The 18393-nt window shown below is 42.7% G+C and overlaps 1 protein-coding gene across 1 annotated transcript in view; it reads left to right on the top strand.

The window, feature by feature from the left end:
- Positions 1-18393, top strand: part of LOC112147583 (signal transducing adaptor molecule (SH3 domain and ITAM motif) 1) — a 39891-nt gene that overhangs the window by 18598 nt on the left and 2900 nt on the right. The window contains exons 3-22 of the mRNA XM_024274092.2: positions 2670-2792; positions 4987-5073; positions 6104-7147; positions 7224-7799; positions 7884-8026; positions 8099-8208; positions 9623-9765; positions 11831-11917; positions 13595-13679; positions 13789-13864; positions 15985-16080; positions 16161-16307; positions 16498-16588; positions 16739-16934; positions 17023-17117; positions 17320-17408; positions 17477-17564; positions 17646-17700; positions 17769-17928; positions 18054-18163. Coding sequence (XP_024129860.2) covers positions 2670-2792; positions 4987-5073; positions 6104-7147; positions 7224-7799; positions 7884-8026; positions 8099-8208; positions 9623-9765; positions 11831-11917; positions 13595-13679; positions 13789-13864; positions 15985-16080; positions 16161-16307; positions 16498-16588; positions 16739-16934; positions 17023-17117; positions 17320-17408; positions 17477-17564; positions 17646-17700; positions 17769-17928; positions 18054-18163 — 3601 coding nt within the window. The remainder of the gene's footprint in view (positions 1-2669; positions 2793-4986; positions 5074-6103; positions 7148-7223; positions 7800-7883; positions 8027-8098; positions 8209-9622; positions 9766-11830; positions 11918-13594; positions 13680-13788; positions 13865-15984; positions 16081-16160; positions 16308-16497; positions 16589-16738; positions 16935-17022; positions 17118-17319; positions 17409-17476; positions 17565-17645; positions 17701-17768; positions 17929-18053; positions 18164-18393) is intronic.

The raw sequence follows: 18393 nt of genomic DNA, 5'->3' as shown, positions 1-18393 counted from the left end.
TTTCATTTTGATGATTCTGTTTTTATGCAAAATTTGAAAAAACTGTCGTTTTCTAGGACATAGTTTCTGCAGAGCAGCAGGAGTTCATTAGAAACTCACCTCTGAGATGTGGGCGGGGCTGTTGGCACAGTGTAACCCCGCCCCAATTCCCCTCCCTGTAGCTTAGAACAGAGTACCTGATGTATTTTCTTCATCACAAATACGATCTTTTTCAAACGGCGTTTCATTCGTCTGCTTCTGATTCACAACAATTTCAATTAAAAAAACTCTGAAATCTAATTGTAATTTTCTTTATATTTGTCCTCCGTCATCAGAAACAGCCACAAGAACATGTTAAAAACAGTTTTCATAGGATTGGGGGTTCAGTGAGACTTTCCTCCTAAAACACCAGAAGTGATGAAATTCTGAACTTGGATTTTTTTGCTTTGTAATTTTTTAAAGTCTCCCTCTGATGAAAATCCTGTTTTTAGAGTTTATAAATGTCTGTGTGGCATTTTTCTTCTGAAAAGAACAGATGTAATCAGAAATCATTTAGAGTATTCCTCCTTTAAACCAATCAAACTGTCTTGGACAGACTCTGTCTGAATGAATGATCTTCTTTCCATCAACAGCTCTGCTGCACATGCACTAAACCCTCATCTGTTCCTAGTGTCTAGTTCAGGTTCTGGAGAAGAGAAGATGGTATCTTCACATTGACTGCAGTCAAATGAGCCGCCGTTCACATTTCTGTGGTCAAATCAGCATCACTGGATTTTTGGTGTGAGTTTCATCCAATACTTACGGTAGCAGGACTGAGAACGCTGGAAAATCTCCACCAGACTCCACGGAGCTTCTTGATGTGACCACGGAAATGTGAACGGCGGCTCATTTGACCGCAGTTGGAAAGGATTGTAAATCAATGAAAGAGCATTTTGATGTTAGCTTTGATTATTTTATCAAGAACTCTGAGAAACCAATGATTGAATGTATTGATCACAGTCAATAAACATTGGAGAATTAGCTAAAAGAGTCTTTGGTGAACTGGAAGGAGAAAGAATCAGGATTTGGGAGGAAGTTCTGTCCATGAAGATCTTCACTTCCTCGGATCAGAACCATACGGATGGACATTATAGAAGTTGTTCCATAAATGTACAGTATTAAATATTTAATGTCAGCAGATATTTGTTGTGACTCGGCGCTGTCTGGCGTACGTACGGCTGGTCCGTCCTTTTTCTTCTTCATGTGTTTCTCGTTCCGGTCCTCCATCAGGCCTCATGTTCACACTCAGCTTACGACGTCTGCATGTTTACCTCCTGGAGTCGTTTCTGCTGAACATGCTTCACCTGCTGACTAAAGAGGGCCGTCTTCCAGGAGACCATAATGACTCCAGAAGCTGAAGGAATGGAGGATGTTTGTTTTAGACGTTAAAGCTCCGTTTGGTGGCTCTGTTTTTACAGATGTTTCTCTCTCTTTTGTTGTGATCCTACAAGCTGAAGCGATGCTTCATTCAGACCATAACCCGCATTAACATCCTGAACAGATAGAAAAAAAGACAAATGTTTGCACTAGTTCTCTGGACCTCCTTAACATTCTTAATGGAAGCCAAACATTTGTGTTTCGGTTCTGCTGCTCTGGAACCAAACTCCACGACCTTCTGGGAAGTGCTCGCTCTCCATCATCACTCTGTGTAGATGAAAGAACAGCAGATTCTGGAAAAATGGTTGGAAACAGAAATTATAGAAGCTCAGTGCAAATAAAAAGTTGAGAAACCAGTTCACCTCAGATCTTTTTCCTGCACATTTTTCTCTTCGTCTGGTGTTTTCAAACCGCTTGAACTCACACGTTTGAGGCCAGGAAGGTGACTGAGCATTTTCCACCGCTCCCCCTCCAGCAGAGAAAGTCGGGCCGGGGTCCGTCTTTTTCTTCAGGGGTTTGCAGTTCTGATGTACGGTTCCATGAAGAAAGGTTTCGGGAGCGTGGCGGGCGCTCACTGTGGGGAACCAGAGGAACCGTCTCCTCGTGACCTGCAGCTGTCCAGCCGCTTGTTTCCTCTCATTCCTGTTTCTGTAGAACTTTTAGAAGGTACAGAAACATCCTCGTGTGATGTTTGCACAGATGTGTGGGGGTCCATATTTACCCAACAATCATAAAAATAACATATTTATATTTAAGGTGTTTCTATGATCACCACATTCAACTACTCCTCAATATTCTAATTGTTTAAGAGGAAATTAGAGAAAATAATTGGTAAATCTGCAGATCTAACATCCCTGTTGTCCTTTCAAAGTGTTCAAGATCCATAAATTGTTAATGATTTGCGGGAAGAACCATTATTGGGCCAAACCGTCGTTGCTGCAGAACAGATGCTGTTTGGGCCGCGATGTTCTCAGAGTTTCTGGCTTGTTCTTGACTCTACATGTTTTGTTTGTGTTTTTTTTTTTGTTCTTGGCTGACAAAAGTACTGACTGGTCCATTTCATAGAAACTAAACTTAAATATGAGAAGAAAGCAGAAACTTCATGTTTTTTCTCTCTTGGTTAGAAACATTTGACTCATTTCCTTTTTATTTTATTGGTGCGCTGAATTGGATCATAAATTTACTGTTTTACTTCCAAACGTTGTTGCATAAATGTATTGGGGCCAGCTCGCACCCCGCGGACCGTTTGTGACTCGGATCCTGGTGTGTTGCAGGAATCCAGGAGGGAGCGGAGTGCACCAAGTGTAAGAATGACTGGGTTTTGAGGGCGGCCATTGCGCTCCTGTACGTGCTGTGCGCCCTGCTCACTATAGCGGTGGCGGTCCTCGGATACAAAGGTAAGTTCAGAACAATCCAGCTCGGTCTATGAATGGATTTATTAGGGATGTTATACTGTAGTTCTTTTAAAATATCATTGGTTGTCACACATAAGTGTTTTAAATTTGTTTTCCACATTTCCCCTTCGCTGGGGGAGGGGTCACCTGCAGACTCAGCCGCGCTCTGGAACTATCCAGTGGTTTGAACTCCTCGATCCCATCCCGAGTGTCAATCAGGGAGGCTTTGAGTTTACAATCTCTGGTATGGATTTGGACCCACAACCTTCCAGGGTCAAACAGGCAAAATTGGTAGATTAGATCTGCTAATCTTTTTAAGAAACCATAAAAAGAAAAACATCACCAAATTAAAATGTTGGACAATATCTAAAGATTTTATTTTGGATCTGCTCCTTTTTGATCAAATAGTTTTTCTCCAGCTGCTAAATGAGGAACCTGAGCGACAGCAGCTCCTGAGCTGGACTCCTCTCTGCCTCCAGCTTCGTTTATACCGCTGATGTCAGAGCTGAATGAATGAATGAGATTAGCATTTCTATTGAATCTTATCTTTTCTCCTCCTGACCAACTGATATCGTTCAGAGAAAAGTCCGTTTCTGAGGAGAAACTTGTTGTGCAGTCCATGTTTTTTCTGATTTGAACTGCTGTACTGAATCGAGTCAAAGAGAAATGTCTGTTATCTCCGGCTCTGCTGGAACGTATCGCCCCAGGGACCGGATCATTTGGCACATTTGTGCTTCAAAATCTTCTAAATTGTTCCTGAAAGTATAACGTTCTGCTCAGGTAACTGAGAGATGACCTAAATCATAAAAACACCTTCAAGGTTATGGTGGTTTGCAGCTTTGGTCTGTTTTTGCCGTTGAGGCCGTGCCGTTCTGAAGCTTCAGCTCTAATGTCTACCAGATGACGGAGTGCAGAGTAACCCCACTTTACTGCCAGGAGAAGATTTTATGGCTTGGTAGCAATTTGTTTTCTCGTGAACCACAGGTTGACTCACAAACAACTGCAAATGTCTAAAAAAGAGGGTTTGATTGGAATGAACTCTGATTTCAGCTTCGTGAGTTTGGCCGTCAGACGACCTGATCAGTTTCAGAGTTTTTTCTGCCATTGATCAGTCTCTTTTGGGGCTCAGGGTGACCCCTCCACCGTCCATAAACATTATGAAAAAAGCTGATAATGTTTCTGCTGAGGGGCATGAATGGATGGTGGAATATGAAAGAGGAGGTTGAAGGTGTTTGAAAGTATTTTCCAATAAAGCCTTGGTGCTCCGTAGAACAGGAGGGAGAAGAGTCCAGCTGCAGAAGCGCTCAGCAGTCGGTCAACAGCCGTGCCTTGTTTGCCTTGTTTGTGTGCTATTTCTGTGTGTTTCTGTCACTCCTGGAATGATAACACTGAGAGCTCGGTCGGGTTTTCAGATGGCCACCTACTGACAGAAAAACAAACCTCAGAGGGGAGGACTCGGTTGTAGTTGCAGATGTGAAGAGAAGTCGGCGTTGGCGAGGGCTCTGGTGGTGTTTGATGTTTTTATTTGGTGGGACTTCAGATAGAAATATGTAAATAAAAAGATCCAATACTTGGATTTTGTATAATATCTGAACTTTGTACTGAAGGCTGCAGTTTGGCTTTCCCATTAGCCACACTGCAGCACCCCCTTCTGGTCTGAGCCAGAAACTGTACATTTTCTGAACCAGCTTGGGTCCCATTTGGGGTCACAGAACTGCCGTAGCCTAACCTGGGTACTGTTGACATCAATAAAGCATGATTTTGGATTGTGGGAGGAAGCCGGAGTCCCTGGGGAGCATCCAAACTCCACTCAGAAAAGTCCCAGCCGGTATTTGGCCTTCTCACCGAGGGCTAACCGCTGCACCACCATGCAGGCCTGGCAAATAGTTCTATAGCGCTTTTCTGCCTTCCTTTGAGGCCCAAACTGCCTTACAGTCACATTCACACTCTGCTTCCTGTCATGGTGCCCACCTAAAACCACCAGGATCAATGTGGGCTTCAGTGTCTTGCCCATGGATGCTGACACAAGGAGAGGCGCCGAACCTGCAATCCTCTCATCCAAGTTCATCAAAGTTCACCTGAAAAAAGGAAATTCAGCAAAAGAAAGGATTTCTTTGAAATGTAACCACTGTCCTTTTTTCATTTTGTGAGTTTTTCTGTCTTTTTCTATGGAAATCATTTTTCCTTTTTTCCCCAGTGGTCCAGAAGATGGAGAACGTCACAGAAGGCATGCAAGATTATGGAGGCAAGATCAACGCTGTGGAGACAGACTTAAAGAAACTAGGTAACTGTTTACACAGCATTGAACCACAAATAAATATTTTAAAGTCCCACTGTGATCATCTTTTGAGGTATTTTCAAAGTGTTCCCAGTTATAATTTTGCAGTTTTTAAACAAAATCTAAATATTTGTTTTGTTTTCTTGGGGTAAGGAGCTTGTGGCCCGCCCAACGTATTCACAGTAATTCTACGTCTGCTTCTGATTCACAACAATTTGAACAAAAAAATACTCCGAAATACAATTTCAAGCTTATTTTTTTTTCAGAAAAAGATCTCTAGAACCTGTTAAAACTACACATTGTCACTCTCAACTCGTCATGAATGGACATATGGGTTCGGGCCCCCCCCACACCACTTTTTGGTGTGCTGGGTGTTGTGCTGCCTCTAACGATTGTTTTAACAGTCCACTAATCACTGATTATTTTTTCCAATTTGTCGACTAATCAGGTCATGCGCAAGGTGGATGTAAAGCATACATCTTAACCATTATTAGCTTCAAACTAACTAAAAATAAAGACAATTGACATGATAGTTTATTAAACTATTAATGAATTGTGCAGCTTCTGTCCTTTATTAGTGTCAGGTATTAAAACAAGATTAAACCAACTGAAGTTGCCATCTGAAACAAGGAACTATTTTTCACAAAATATATAGTTTTGGTCTCACGAACTCAAATAGAACAAAAGTGATTTTTTTGATGCTGAATGCTCACAACTTTGTTCAACGTTACTACACTGACTCCATTTAATATAAAGAAATGACTAATCGACTAATTAGTTGTCAACTATTTTAATAGTCCATTAGTTGTCGATCAGTCGACTAATTGTAGCAGCCGTAGATGGGTGTCTGCAGCTCCCCACTAAATCACGGGTCCCAAAAAATGATGTGGAGGGGTCCTGAACGTACCTCCATGTATGAGGAGTTGGGAGTGAGAAAGCTTCGGTTAAAAACACCAACAAAAAATCATTGGAGTGGGTCTTTAAATAAATAATGGAGCATTTATCGTATTTCTTTTTGTGTTTGTTATCGTATCAGATTATCAGACAGGAGAGAAATCAATAAATGCCACCAATAACATCAAAACCTTCAAGTCAAATCTGGAGGCATTACAAAGCCAACTGCAGAACATTTCTGTCAGAGCGACCAGCAACAGTCACGTGTTGGAAGAACTTTTAAAAGCAGGAGACACAACACAAGACGGCCACGTCTCCCTGCAGAGTTTCATGGAGGGCAACACGGCGTCGCTGCGAGGGATCAATCAGACGCTGGCCTCCTACAGCAACACGATCGATCACCTCCAATTAGACACCGCTTTGCTCCAGACGGAGATGCAGGGTCAAGTGGAAATCCAGGGGAAAACCCAGGTCAGCATCAGTGCGCTGAATATCTCCGGGGCGCTTCAGTGGAACCTCCTGAGTACTCTGCAGAAGACGGTGGAAGACACGGGGCAGGCAGTCGAGAAGCTGAAGAATAACTACCAAGTCCTGCAGCAGACGGCCTCAAACGCACAGAACAAAGCGGTGTGGCTCCAGGAAAAAGTCAAATACCTTCAGGTCTTGGCAGCCAACAACTCAGCTTTGTCCAGATCCAACGGAGAAACTCTGGACGATATCGGAGCTCAGCTAAGTACTCTCACAGGCCAAATCCAAAACGCCTCAATTCTCTCTGAGGGGCGTGACCAGACCCTGCGAGAGCTGATGGACCACCAGAGAGACCATTACAACGCCACCTCCATGAAGTTTGATCAAATGGAAGCGCGGTTGGACAGACATGAGAGTGAAATGAAAGACATAACCGCAAATGTCACCTTTGCTGGGAACATCCTCGGGACCATCATGTCCAACCTGAACGACCTGAGGTCTTGTGCCGAAACCGTAATCAAACACACAGACCTGCTGGCGGCGCTCAATAACAGCCTGGACGAGGCGAAGGCCGACGGTGTGGGGCTGCAAGCCCAGCAGGATGAGCTGCTGACCAGACTGGACAAAGAGGTCAGAAACCTCTCCATGGTGATGGAGGAGATGAAGGTGGTGGACAGCATGCACTCGCAGCTCATCACCAACTTCACCATCCTGCGCGGTAAGGACCGTGGAAATGGTTTGGACTGGACTAACACAACTGACTAATGTAATAAAATGTTGCTTTTATGGTTCAGGTCCTCCAGGTCCACCAGGCCCAAAGGGTGCTAGAGGTCTCCATGGTTTGATAGGCCACCTTGGACCAAAAGGTGAGAAAGGAGACCAAGGGGTCATTGGGATGGTGGGTCCCAAAGGAGACAAAGGACTTATGGGACCACAAGGTTCGGTGGGTCCAAAAGGTTTGCGAGGGATTCCAGGGTTCCCAGGAAGTAAAGGATCAAGGGGTCCTGGAGGTCGACCTGGAAGCCCTGGGGATAAAGGTGATCCTGGGGAGCCTGGTCTTCCTGGAAAAGATGGACCGCCAGGATTGCTGGGACAACAGGGGCCTCCAGGTCCTTCAGGGTTACCAGGACCAGCAGGGTTGGAGGGGCCTCGAGGACTTTCTGGACCCATTGGCCCACCTGGTCCTCCAGGCCTCCCGGGGCTGCCCGCTCCAATATCTCCAGTGTCTGTGCAGCCTCAAGACCCCCCTCACGTCATCAAACCCTCAGAACCAACTCCAGCTACGGTGCCTACAGAGAAAACCCAGACCTCAGTCTCTCAGGAGGCTCAGGTCCCATCCAAGGTCCCACTTGTGTCCACCAAAAAATCAGGTAAGCTGAGGGATCATCTAAAGTTGGCTCACAGCGGGTGTAATGCACTGCAGCTCATTCATGTTTGTGATATTTCATCTCCAGGATGTCCAGACGGCTACTTGAGGTTCAGGAACAGCTGCTACTTCTTCTCCTCTGGTTCTCAGAGACTCAACTTTAATGAGGCCAAACTCTTCTGTACCAACATTTCATCCCATATGGTCATTATCAATAATGAGGAGGAGCAGGTAAATGTAAAGGCACACGCAATTATTCAATCACAAACTATTTTGTTAATTTTTTTTTTTTTTTTTACGTAGCAATTTGTGAAAACTGTTGTTGCAAAGAGAGGCTATTTCTGGTTGGGACTCACAGACCTGGAAGAGGAAAACGTCTGGAAGTGGGTGGATGGAACAAAACCTGAATACACGTGAGTAAGGGACCGAAACAAGTCTTTGATTAATGTCGGGCTCAGAGACTCATGGGCCGACCCGTTGACTCGAGAGCAACAAATGCCTCGTTTCCATTGAGTGGTCCAGTTGAGCAATACTCCAATGTTCTTCAATAAATCTTTACAAAGCACGATCAGAAGTGTTTTTGAAGAGTATGGATCAGTAACGGACATTCTTCAGCCACAGGGGTCGGGTGAGACAGAAACCCTGTTCCAACCCCCGTCCCCAAAACAGTCCCCAACCCCGGGAATACTATATGTAAAGAATAGATTATTCTTTCCAAGAAGATTCCTGGGGTGGTGGGGGTCGAAGAAGAATACAGCTGAAGAGAGGACAAAACTTTTGGTTTGGATCTAGAGTCAGGAACAGCGCTGGTTGGATACTTCCTGTTGTTGTAAAACCTTCCCGCCAATCAATGGGTTACATTGAGTGATGACAGAAGCTCCGCCCTAACGGGTCCATTTCATTTTTCTATGGACCTATGACCAACAGGGGACCAGAAATGGTACCAGTCGGTCCAGCTTAAGGGGTCCAGTCCGGTCCGGACCGCTGAGTGGAAACGAGGCATTGAATTGCCCGGACCATTCTAAACCAGGCAAGAGGGGACCGGTCTGGTCCATACTGTTTAGTGGAAACGAGCCAAAAGGGTCTCAAGTTTGACAGAAGGACCAGGAGCAAATCTAAGGAGTGTTTTGGTAATCCACTTCGTAAGAACAATCATTTTTAAGACAGTACTCTTTGGTTGAAGTTTATAGTTTATATCTCCTGTCCTCATTTAAAACTCTTAAAATAATGATGCCTTTGTTTTAGTATTAATTTGATGATGAGTGTTCATGGCTAGCTGTTATTATTAAAACCATTTATTAGAAAAAACAAGAAAAAAAAAGAAGAACCATTTATTAGTTTCTTTTTTATAAGATTATGATTCTTTTTTAAGTTCTTAAGACATCACATTTTTGGTTTTATTACCACAGTAGTTCATTTTCTTAACTTTTATTTCTCTGTCAGAGAAATAAAACAGGCATATCAAAGGACAGCTCAGGTCCTAAGGAGTTAAATCGCAGAGCTAGCATTTAGCCGTTAGCAGCTTCTGTGTAGCCGTCTGTCTGTCAGCAGCACAAAGAGCTTCACAGTAAAAAGAAACAAAAGCTCTGTCTTTTTCTGTTGAAATGCCTTTAGAGGTTGTTGTTTGTGTTAGGAAACCCCAACAGAAACACCTGCTGTCAGTATAAATGTTTTATTTAAAAGTTATTGATCCTGGAAGTCAGAATCTGTGACAAGATTTCATCAATATTCAAGTTTGGCAGGTCAAGTGAGCTGCTGGCTTTACGTTTGTCATTTGTTTAGTTTAGACAGACAGTTTGTTGAAGGAATTTGCCTTGTGGTTGTCAGCATGTGGAAACCTGGTCAGCCGGATAACTGGACCCATGGTCATGAGAATGGAGAAGACTGTGCCGGCCTCATCCACTTTGCCTACTGGAATGACTTCTACTGCACTGATCGCATCGGCTACATCTGTGAACGACCAGCTGACGGTCTGTATCTTCCTCGTGTTAATGGGTTCTCTTTTCTTTAACCTATAATGCTCCAGAAAGTAGAGAAACAAATATGATTGGATAAATCTGTGACAGAAGTCATTTGTAAATGTGTTTCTGTTTTCTCAGCTGAAATCCCAGTTTCATAGCAACCGGTTCAGATGTTTGGAGGGACTTCTCGGACAGAAGCTGGAGTTGAGACGGAGGATGTAGGAACAGCAGACGTCATAGGAAGGAGATCTCCAAAAGACTTTCATAAAGCACATCCAGCTGCTCAGTGCGGCTTCGCTGCCATAGGAACTGATGTTCATCATTAGAAGGACGACACAAAAACAGAGCAAGCACAGAGCCATCTCCTCCACGGCACAGATGGGACTGCAGTGCGCATTCAGGCTGTGCAAAGTCAGCGCTGGCATTTCATTTTGTATATTATTCTGTAAATAGTGCGTCAGAAAATATATTTTTGGTGATATTTTAAACTGCTGATTTTATGTAACCACTTTGTTAATCTGTGCACTTCCCACAAAAGTTGAGTTTAAAGACATCCGTCTATAATGATGAACTAGTTTGTTATTTAAGGCACTTCTGTGCTGTTACAGACACACAGACCCTGATGATCCACCACTTCTAAGGTCTGTAAAGTCTGCAGCGTCATTTAAAAAAAAGTATTACTTCAGTTTTTTTTAAAGTAAATTTTGTATGTGGGGCACTGGTGATGCAGATGCATTATGGGAAAGCAATAACTGGTACTAACCCCATGCATAACCTCTATGTAAATGTTTATAACATTTACCTTTCAAAATAAACTGTCCCCTATGATGAATGCACTATGTAAAACAGGCGTCTGTTTTACATAAGTTTGTGTGGTTGAGCTTTAAAAAGTAGAATTGTTTTACCTCTGTTGACATACGAAGCTCTTATCACTAAGTGACACATGCTAATGTAGCCGGGGTTTATGTTATATACAGGAAATGGATGAAGATCTGTGTTTTTCTTCTTTTTCTTTTATATGTTTTTAAAGCAAATACCAATAAATGGCTACTAAAACAAATAATCATTTTGTAAACATTATTATAAAAATTTAATAAAGTTTTTGTACTTCCCAAATGTATACATTTCCATAAAATCTAAACATTTTATCTTTTCTAAATGTTTATGTTGGCAAAAATAATTTAGTCCAAATTAAGATCAGATTTTGGACTGTAATTAATACATTTTGGAGAAGATACAATTATAGGCGACGTAGTTACATTTTTACTTGGATGCTGCTGTGAAAATTATAATTTAAAGATGTTTCTACTCATTATGGCAAATTATTTTAGAAATGGAAAAGGATAAAAATTTCTTAGATATCTTAGTACACCTTTTTTATTCTGCTGTTTTTCATTTTTTGATATTGTAAATTTCATTAAAAATAAAGATGAGGAACACAAGATAATAACCAGAGCTATATATTGTTTTTTAAAAAGTTTTGGATCCTAAAAAAGATGTTTGCCATAATAATAGATTCTTAAAACAAGTTAATTATTAATTTAATGAGTTAATTATTTTCCCTTTTTATGAGGATAGGATAAAAGTTCAGACCAAAGGGGGGGATTTCCTTTTGGAGCTGAATGTTTGTTTAACAAAACAAACCTTCAGGTTTTCATGATCAAACTGAAGAAAATCTCAAAACTGTTATTTTTTTCTTTCTTATTAACAATTTCAACCAAAGTTCTGAGAAATATTTCATTCCAAACGTGTTTTGTCACACATTTAGTGTGAACTGGTTTCCTCCACCTGATCAAACACGTCACGTGACCACCTGCCGATGACGTCATGTATATTTTTTAAAGCTCGTGAGATGCTGTGCTTAACGGGTTTATTGTGATTCTATTTTACGGTTATAAAGCGATAGATGTTGAAATATATGACACCATTACTGTGAGAGTTTAACCGACGACTTTCAAAAACACGGTCAGCTTCAATTACCCAGCATGCCTCGCTTGTTGCAGTGACTGTGTAGAAAAGAGTCGGCTAGCTACGCTCATCAAGCTCCCGCTACTATGCCGTTTTCTTCAGTAAAATAAAGGACCGACGGGAGACGCGTACCGGGAGAAGCAACCATCAGCGATGCCTCTCTTCACCACCAACCCTTTTGACCAAGATGTCGGTGAGTTTTCACGGACGGAGGCTAATTGTAGCGGGTTAGCTGTTAGCATGTACCAGCTAGCTTTGTTTGGTTCGTCACAGCCTTTCAGATGAGATCATCTGTGAACAGAATTAATCATAAATTAGAATCAAATGTGAAATGAAGTCGTTTGTGTTCGTGTTTTCTGGTCGTGGTGGGTGTGGATAGGCGGGGTTCGGCTGTCATCCGCCTCGCTCCGGTGTGTTTGCTAACTGACAGCTGCCTCGGGGGAGATGCTAAACCCGCAGACTCTTTGGGGGTTTTCGGCTTTGTTTCAGGTGAACCGTCTCGTTAGCGTGTTCAGTGAGCAGAATCGAACAAAGTACACAAATTCCTCTCAACACAGCACAATCCAGCTATCGCCCCTCAGTCAGCAGTTCATGCTAATCTGCTAACGCTCGTCATCATGGGTGTGTTGTTGGTTGGACCCCAATCTGTTGTTACTCATTACTCACCTTCTTTATTTACTGTCTTTGTTTTCTTACTTGTTCTTTCTTGAGAATAACAGTCTGATGTTTAAAAAACCTAAAGTGGAACCAACAGTTGGCATAATAGCATTAGAATTTGTGAAAAATCCGAACTCTAAAGCAGATTCCAGCTATAGACTATTGATATACAGACATTGGTTCCACTGTTCTGGAAGGTCTATGGTTCCAGCTCAGTGGCCTAGCGGTGGAGTGACTGGCCCTGGACTCTGGGTTACAGGTTTGGTACATTATTAGTGTTCTCTGAACTGAAACAGCTGATAAGAATTTCCTCCCTGAGTTTTGTCTCTCAGGTACATGGATCAAAACTCCCAGCATTTTGTTTGGTCTCTAGTAGGGCTGCCACCATTAGTCGACTAATCAACTGTTAAAATAGTCGACAACTATTTTATTAGTGAATTAGTCATTATATTTTATTTATTTTAACATTTACTAAACAATGGGAGGATCAGCCCCTTGAGATGATACATCTCGTTTTCGAGAGGTTCCTCTTTGAATAAATATTTAAGCTACATGCTAGCTATTTTGGCAAATTTCAGCTTCTTCGGGTTTTTTTTCTAGCCTAATTTGGAGTCTGGCTAATATTTCAGCTGCATGCTAGCTATTTTTTCTAATTTAGGCTTTTTACCGTTTTTTTAAATTTATTTTTTAGGTTATTTTGGAGTTTAGCTAATATTTCATTTACATGCCAGCTGCTTTGACTAAATAAGGATTTTTTTTTTCTTTTTTGGGCTAATTTAGAGTCTAGCTAATATTTCAGCTTCATGCTAGCTGTTTTGGCTAACCTAACTTCTTTTTTTTTTTTAGTTTTTTAGGCTAATTTTGCATTTAGCTAATATTCTAGCTGGCTCTCAGATTCAGTGTTTTTAGCTATCAATTTCAGCATCTTTAGCAGCTAAATTCAGTTTACAGCATTCACACTAGCATTATCGTAGGTAACGCTGTATATCTAGTTCATGATTATGTTAAAAAGTTCCAGCTTTAAAAACGTAGTTTTAGAGTGTTTAATAAATGTTTATCCTGTTCGGCCCGCGACCTAAGGTGTGTTTTATTTTGGACCCGTGTGTGACTGAGTTTGACACCCCTGTTCATTTTAAAATGTTATTTTTAAATTGTTTGAGATCACCTTTTCTCTGTTGTTGCTGTTCAGACGTTTTTTCTGGTTCCTCTGCAGAGAAAGCCACCAGTGAGATGAACACGGCTGAGGACTGGGGCCTCATCCTGGACATATGTGATAAGATAGGACAGTCACGCACAGGGTAACCAGCTTCCTCCTGCAGTCTGAAGCACAAACACATTTATCCTCCATCGTTGTGATTCCACTGATCCGTTGATTCATTATTCAGAGACGTTTTTTCTTTGTTACAGCCCTAAAGAATGCCTCCGTTCTGTCATGAGAAGAGTGAACCACAAGGATCCCCACGTCGCTATGCAAGCTCTGACCGTGAGTAGATGGAAACAGACGGCCTGTGGAGGGAAACGTTTGGACTCTGATCCATGTTGTGCTTAATGTAATTGTGCTGCCAAAACACAGACTTCAAGTTTGAGAAAATGCACACGAAGATTTGGGAATGTTCTTCAAATAGGCGTTTGATGGGTTTTCTCATAAAGATACACAATTTCCAGATGCACTAATTAAAAGCTTAAGTCGTAGTGCAGCTGAAACGCCACTTCCTGTAGACACTTCTCTCAACTCCGCTCTGTAAAATATGATTGATTGGTTTATTTGAAGCAATTTTAGCCCTAAAAACAAGAAAAATGACAATAAAAACACAGAATTGTCAAAAGGAGTTTGATTAATTACTTGAATGGTAATAAAAAGAAGCAAACTTGTATAATCCCATGAATCGTGGTGAAGCCGGACCCTGCATTTAGTTGTTATTTTGTGTGTTTTAGAAACCACTTTTCTGATGTGGGTTCTTCAAGACTTTAAAATAGAAACTTTCAGGATCAGAAAGTGTGATTTCTGTTTATGTTTTTCCACAATTCTGCATTTGAACAAACCGAGACTGTTTCAAAAACAATTATGGAGCTGGTTTTTGGTTAATGTTGTTGGGGATTAGCATTCGAAAGCTGCACCTATAAATCATGTCACGCTGGAAAAGAGGCTCCTGATGGAGAAACAGAATCAACTTAAACACATTAGAAGGAAAGCAGGCAGAGCATCAGTTATCAACGGGGAGAGAACGGGTCAGAACCGACGGTTCTGAACGAGCAGCAGAGCAGACATGAAGTTCAGAAACAAAGAAAACCCTCATGCAAAACTCCAGAGAAATGTCTGAATATTCAGTTTGATAAAAATGTGTTTTAACAGCCACAAAGCTGCTATGTTTATGGATTAGAAGAAAAAATAAATCCAATGAGAAATTAAAGATTAAAAGAATCCACCTCAGATAATGCAATAGTAAATGTCATCAATATTTATAACACAATTACGCATCTAAAAGGGTAAAAAAAACTGCTCTCTTCTTTAATTATGTTTTTGAAAAAATATTCTACTTTACATCCAACAACAATAAAATATTGTCTCTAATAAAAGAATAAAACCTCCTCAAGACGTAGATTCAGGTTATTTAATCATTTGAATGTAGTTCTTGCAGCAGCTCTGACTGTTTGTATCTGTGTTGTATTGATGTTTCTGCTGATCGATCGTCTCCTCTGATTTCTGTCGGCAAAGCAAGTTCCTACAAATGCTAAGCTGCTTTTAGCATTGAAGTCCGTCTGCAGTTTGAGTCCTGAGTTCAACTTCTGATCTTTCTGAAGCAAAATGTTCCTCTGGCTGCTTTATGTAGATTTGCATGGACCTGATCTGCTGATAAAAGATTTACAATCATGAAATCAACTTTTTAAATCTGCAAACGGTGTTCAGATCTCCCCTGTTTCTGGATGTATTTGGTGCTTCCTTCCTCAAATTCTGCATGAAGTCTCAGATTTAAACGACATGAAGAGTTTTTATGTTACGGTCACAAATACAACTTCCACCGCGTGATGAGGAGACAGAATCTTCATAAATGTAGACGGCAGCCTCAAGCGTGCAGAACGGCCACTTTTTATGTACCACCTGGCTACCGGGCGGCTGGAGACCTTTACAAATCGTCCAATCAGAGCTGCTGCCGGCCTGCAAACCGCCCGATGTCCGCCCAGCCGTTGCCTGATTTCATAAAGGCATCATCTGACCGATGTGGACGTTTAGAGAAAAATGGTCCGGGACTAAAGCAAACAGAAATATGTTTGGAACAATTGATGTTATGGCCGCCACTTTTAAAATTGGCAGCCATCTTTTTTTTCTTTTTTTTCCCCATGCAGGCTTTTCTGAAGGGGGGGTCCTGATGTACATCTGTGACAAACTTGGTGCTTGTACCACAATATCCAGCATTTATCTGCCATATGAATCTAACCAGCTTTTGTTACCATCAATCCATTTATTAAACTATTTACCCCGACATAGATGTCCTAAATGGCAATAAGGCTTTAAAAATTCCTTTTGATGATTAATTGATGAATATTTCTAAAGCACAGACAACTATCCTGAATACCAACTGTCGCTCTGCTTCGTCCTCGCAGCTTCTCGGCGCTTGTGTCTCAAACTGTGGCAAAATTTTCCACCTGGAGGTTTGCTCCAGGGAGTTCGCCAGTGAAGTCAGTAACGTCCTAAACAAGGTATCTGCTCCTGTCAGCGGCATTCGTGAGGCCACAGCACGCCACGGCGGGTATTTATAGAGTCACTTCTGCATCCGCAGGGCCACCCGAAGGTGTGCGAGAAGCTGAAGGCCCTGATGGTGGAGTGGGCCGAAGATTTCCGCAACGATCCGCAACTCAGCCTGATTTCAGCCATGATCAAGAATCTGCGCGAGCAGGGCGTCACCTTCCCCATCGTGGGGTCCCAGGTCTGTCAGATCTGACAGGTGTTTGAATTTTATTGAGTTTGTGGGGGCTCCTGTTCATCCAGATGACTCCTTTTGAAACTTTCATTCTGTATAATATATAGTTAAAAGCACAATTGAACTCATCAAAAAATCTTTTTTATGTTTTTGAATAATATCTGTCTAAAGTGATTTAAAAACGATCTTTTTCCAGGCTGCAGAGCAGGCCAAAGCCAGCCCAGCGTTGGTGGCGAAGGATCCCTCCACGTCAACGAACAAAAAAGAGGAAGAAGACCTGGCTAAAGGTGAATGTTCAAAGACATTTTACATGATGAAATACCTAACATGTGGATTGGGCTTTAAAGTCAACAAAGTCATATAAATATGTTAATAAATCTAAATACAGCCCAGAGCTTCTTCTAGGGAGGTAAAATCCGTTTTTCGTGTGGTCGCAGCGATCGAGCTGTCGTTGAAGGAGCAGCGTCAGCAGCCGCAGGCGTCCCTCGCCAGCCTGTACCCAAACGCCTCCAGCCTGGTCTCCTCCCACAAGTCTGACGGCAGGAAAGTTCGAGCAATCTACGACTTTGAGGCTGCCGAGGACAACGAGCTCACCTTCAAGTCTGGAGAGATCATCACTATTTTAGATGACAGGTAAATGACTCACCTTTACCTGTCTGCTCAGGTAGAGCTGAAAACTAAAAGTAGTATTTTAATCTGTTTTCTGCTGTTCGGTTCTTAGTGACCCCAACTGGTGGAAAGGTGAAACGTACCAGGGAATCGGATTGTTCCCGTCCAACTTCGTGACTGCAGACCTCAGTGCTGAACCAGAGATGAGTGAGTGACTCCGCCTCCTTTATACGCCCACAGAAAATCAAGCTTAAAGTAGCATTTCAGAGAATTATGAATAGATCCATGAAAGTCTTTGTTGTCACTGTTGTTTATTATTCTCGTATAAATCAGTGAATGGTCTCCTGCTTTTCTCTGCCGTTTGAATCCGTTCTCCTCACGCCGTTTGTTTTGTTCTCGTGAACTTCAGTGAAAACGGAGAAGAAGTCGGTTCAGTTCAGCGAGGAGATCCAGGTGGAGACCATCGAGCCGGAGCAGGAGCCCGTCTTCATAGATGAGGTCAGATCGGTGGCGTTCTCCGTCTGTCTGCTGGAGGTGTCAGCCTGACGTCTGCCACTTCTCCACAGGACAAAATGGACCAGCTGCTGCAGATGATCCAGAGCGCGGATCCAACAGATAACCAGTCGGACAGCGTGGAGCTGCTGCAGCTGGAAGGTCAGCGAGTGGAGGAGGAGGGGGGGGAGGAGCTTTGGTTTTTGGTGAACTGGAGAGGAAATCGGCGTATTTGTCTTTCAGGTGCTTGTAACCAGATGGGACCTCTCATCGACCAGAAGCTGGAGGACATAGACAGGTACGTGGTCGGGATGTTCAGGTCGCCGCTGCACCGGTACGATTTCACCAGCTGGTTGTCGTCGACAGGAAACACTCGGAGCTGTCGGAGCTGAACGTGAAGGTGATGGAAGCTCTGTCCTTGTATGCCAAGCTGATGAATGAAGATCCGGTCTACACCATGTACGCCAAGCTGCAGACCCAGCAGTACTACATGCAGCAGCAGCAGCCTGCCAGTGCCACGCAGCAGGTGACTCCACCCACCAACCAAACGCTGCTTTGAGTTCACTTCCTGTTTGGACTGAGGGACTTCCTGTCAGCTAGTGCTGCCTCTGCTGTTGGGATGAACTGGACGACCTTCATGTCTGTCTGCAGGTCTACCCCGGTCAGCCTCCATCCGGGTCCTACGCCATGAGCAGCGGCTACGCCGTTCCTCTGGAGCAGCTTCCCGCCGGAGCGCCCGTCCCCGCCCAGCCCGGCCCGGGGTGAGTCTCAGACCGTCCGGTTCTTTGGGGCCTTCGGCAAACAAGAGACTTTTCATATTGGAAGAAGGCATCACAAAAATAGAGATCGATCTAATGCCTAAAGCTAAAGTCCGCTAGCTTGATGCTAACATTTAATGGAATTTCCCATAGGACGGCTAATGCTAACACTCGGTCGACCTAAACATACATTCTGACTAAATTGATATTTTTTTAAACTCGCATACATGAAT

This window comes from Oryzias melastigma, linkage group LG17, assembly GCF_002922805.2.
Source record: "Oryzias melastigma strain HK-1 linkage group LG17, ASM292280v2, whole genome shotgun sequence".
NCBI classification, from domain to species: Eukaryota; Metazoa; Chordata; class Actinopteri; order Beloniformes; family Adrianichthyidae; genus Oryzias; species Oryzias melastigma.
The sequence above is the reverse complement of the archived record's forward strand: the minus strand, read 5'-3'. Positions and strand labels throughout refer to the sequence as shown.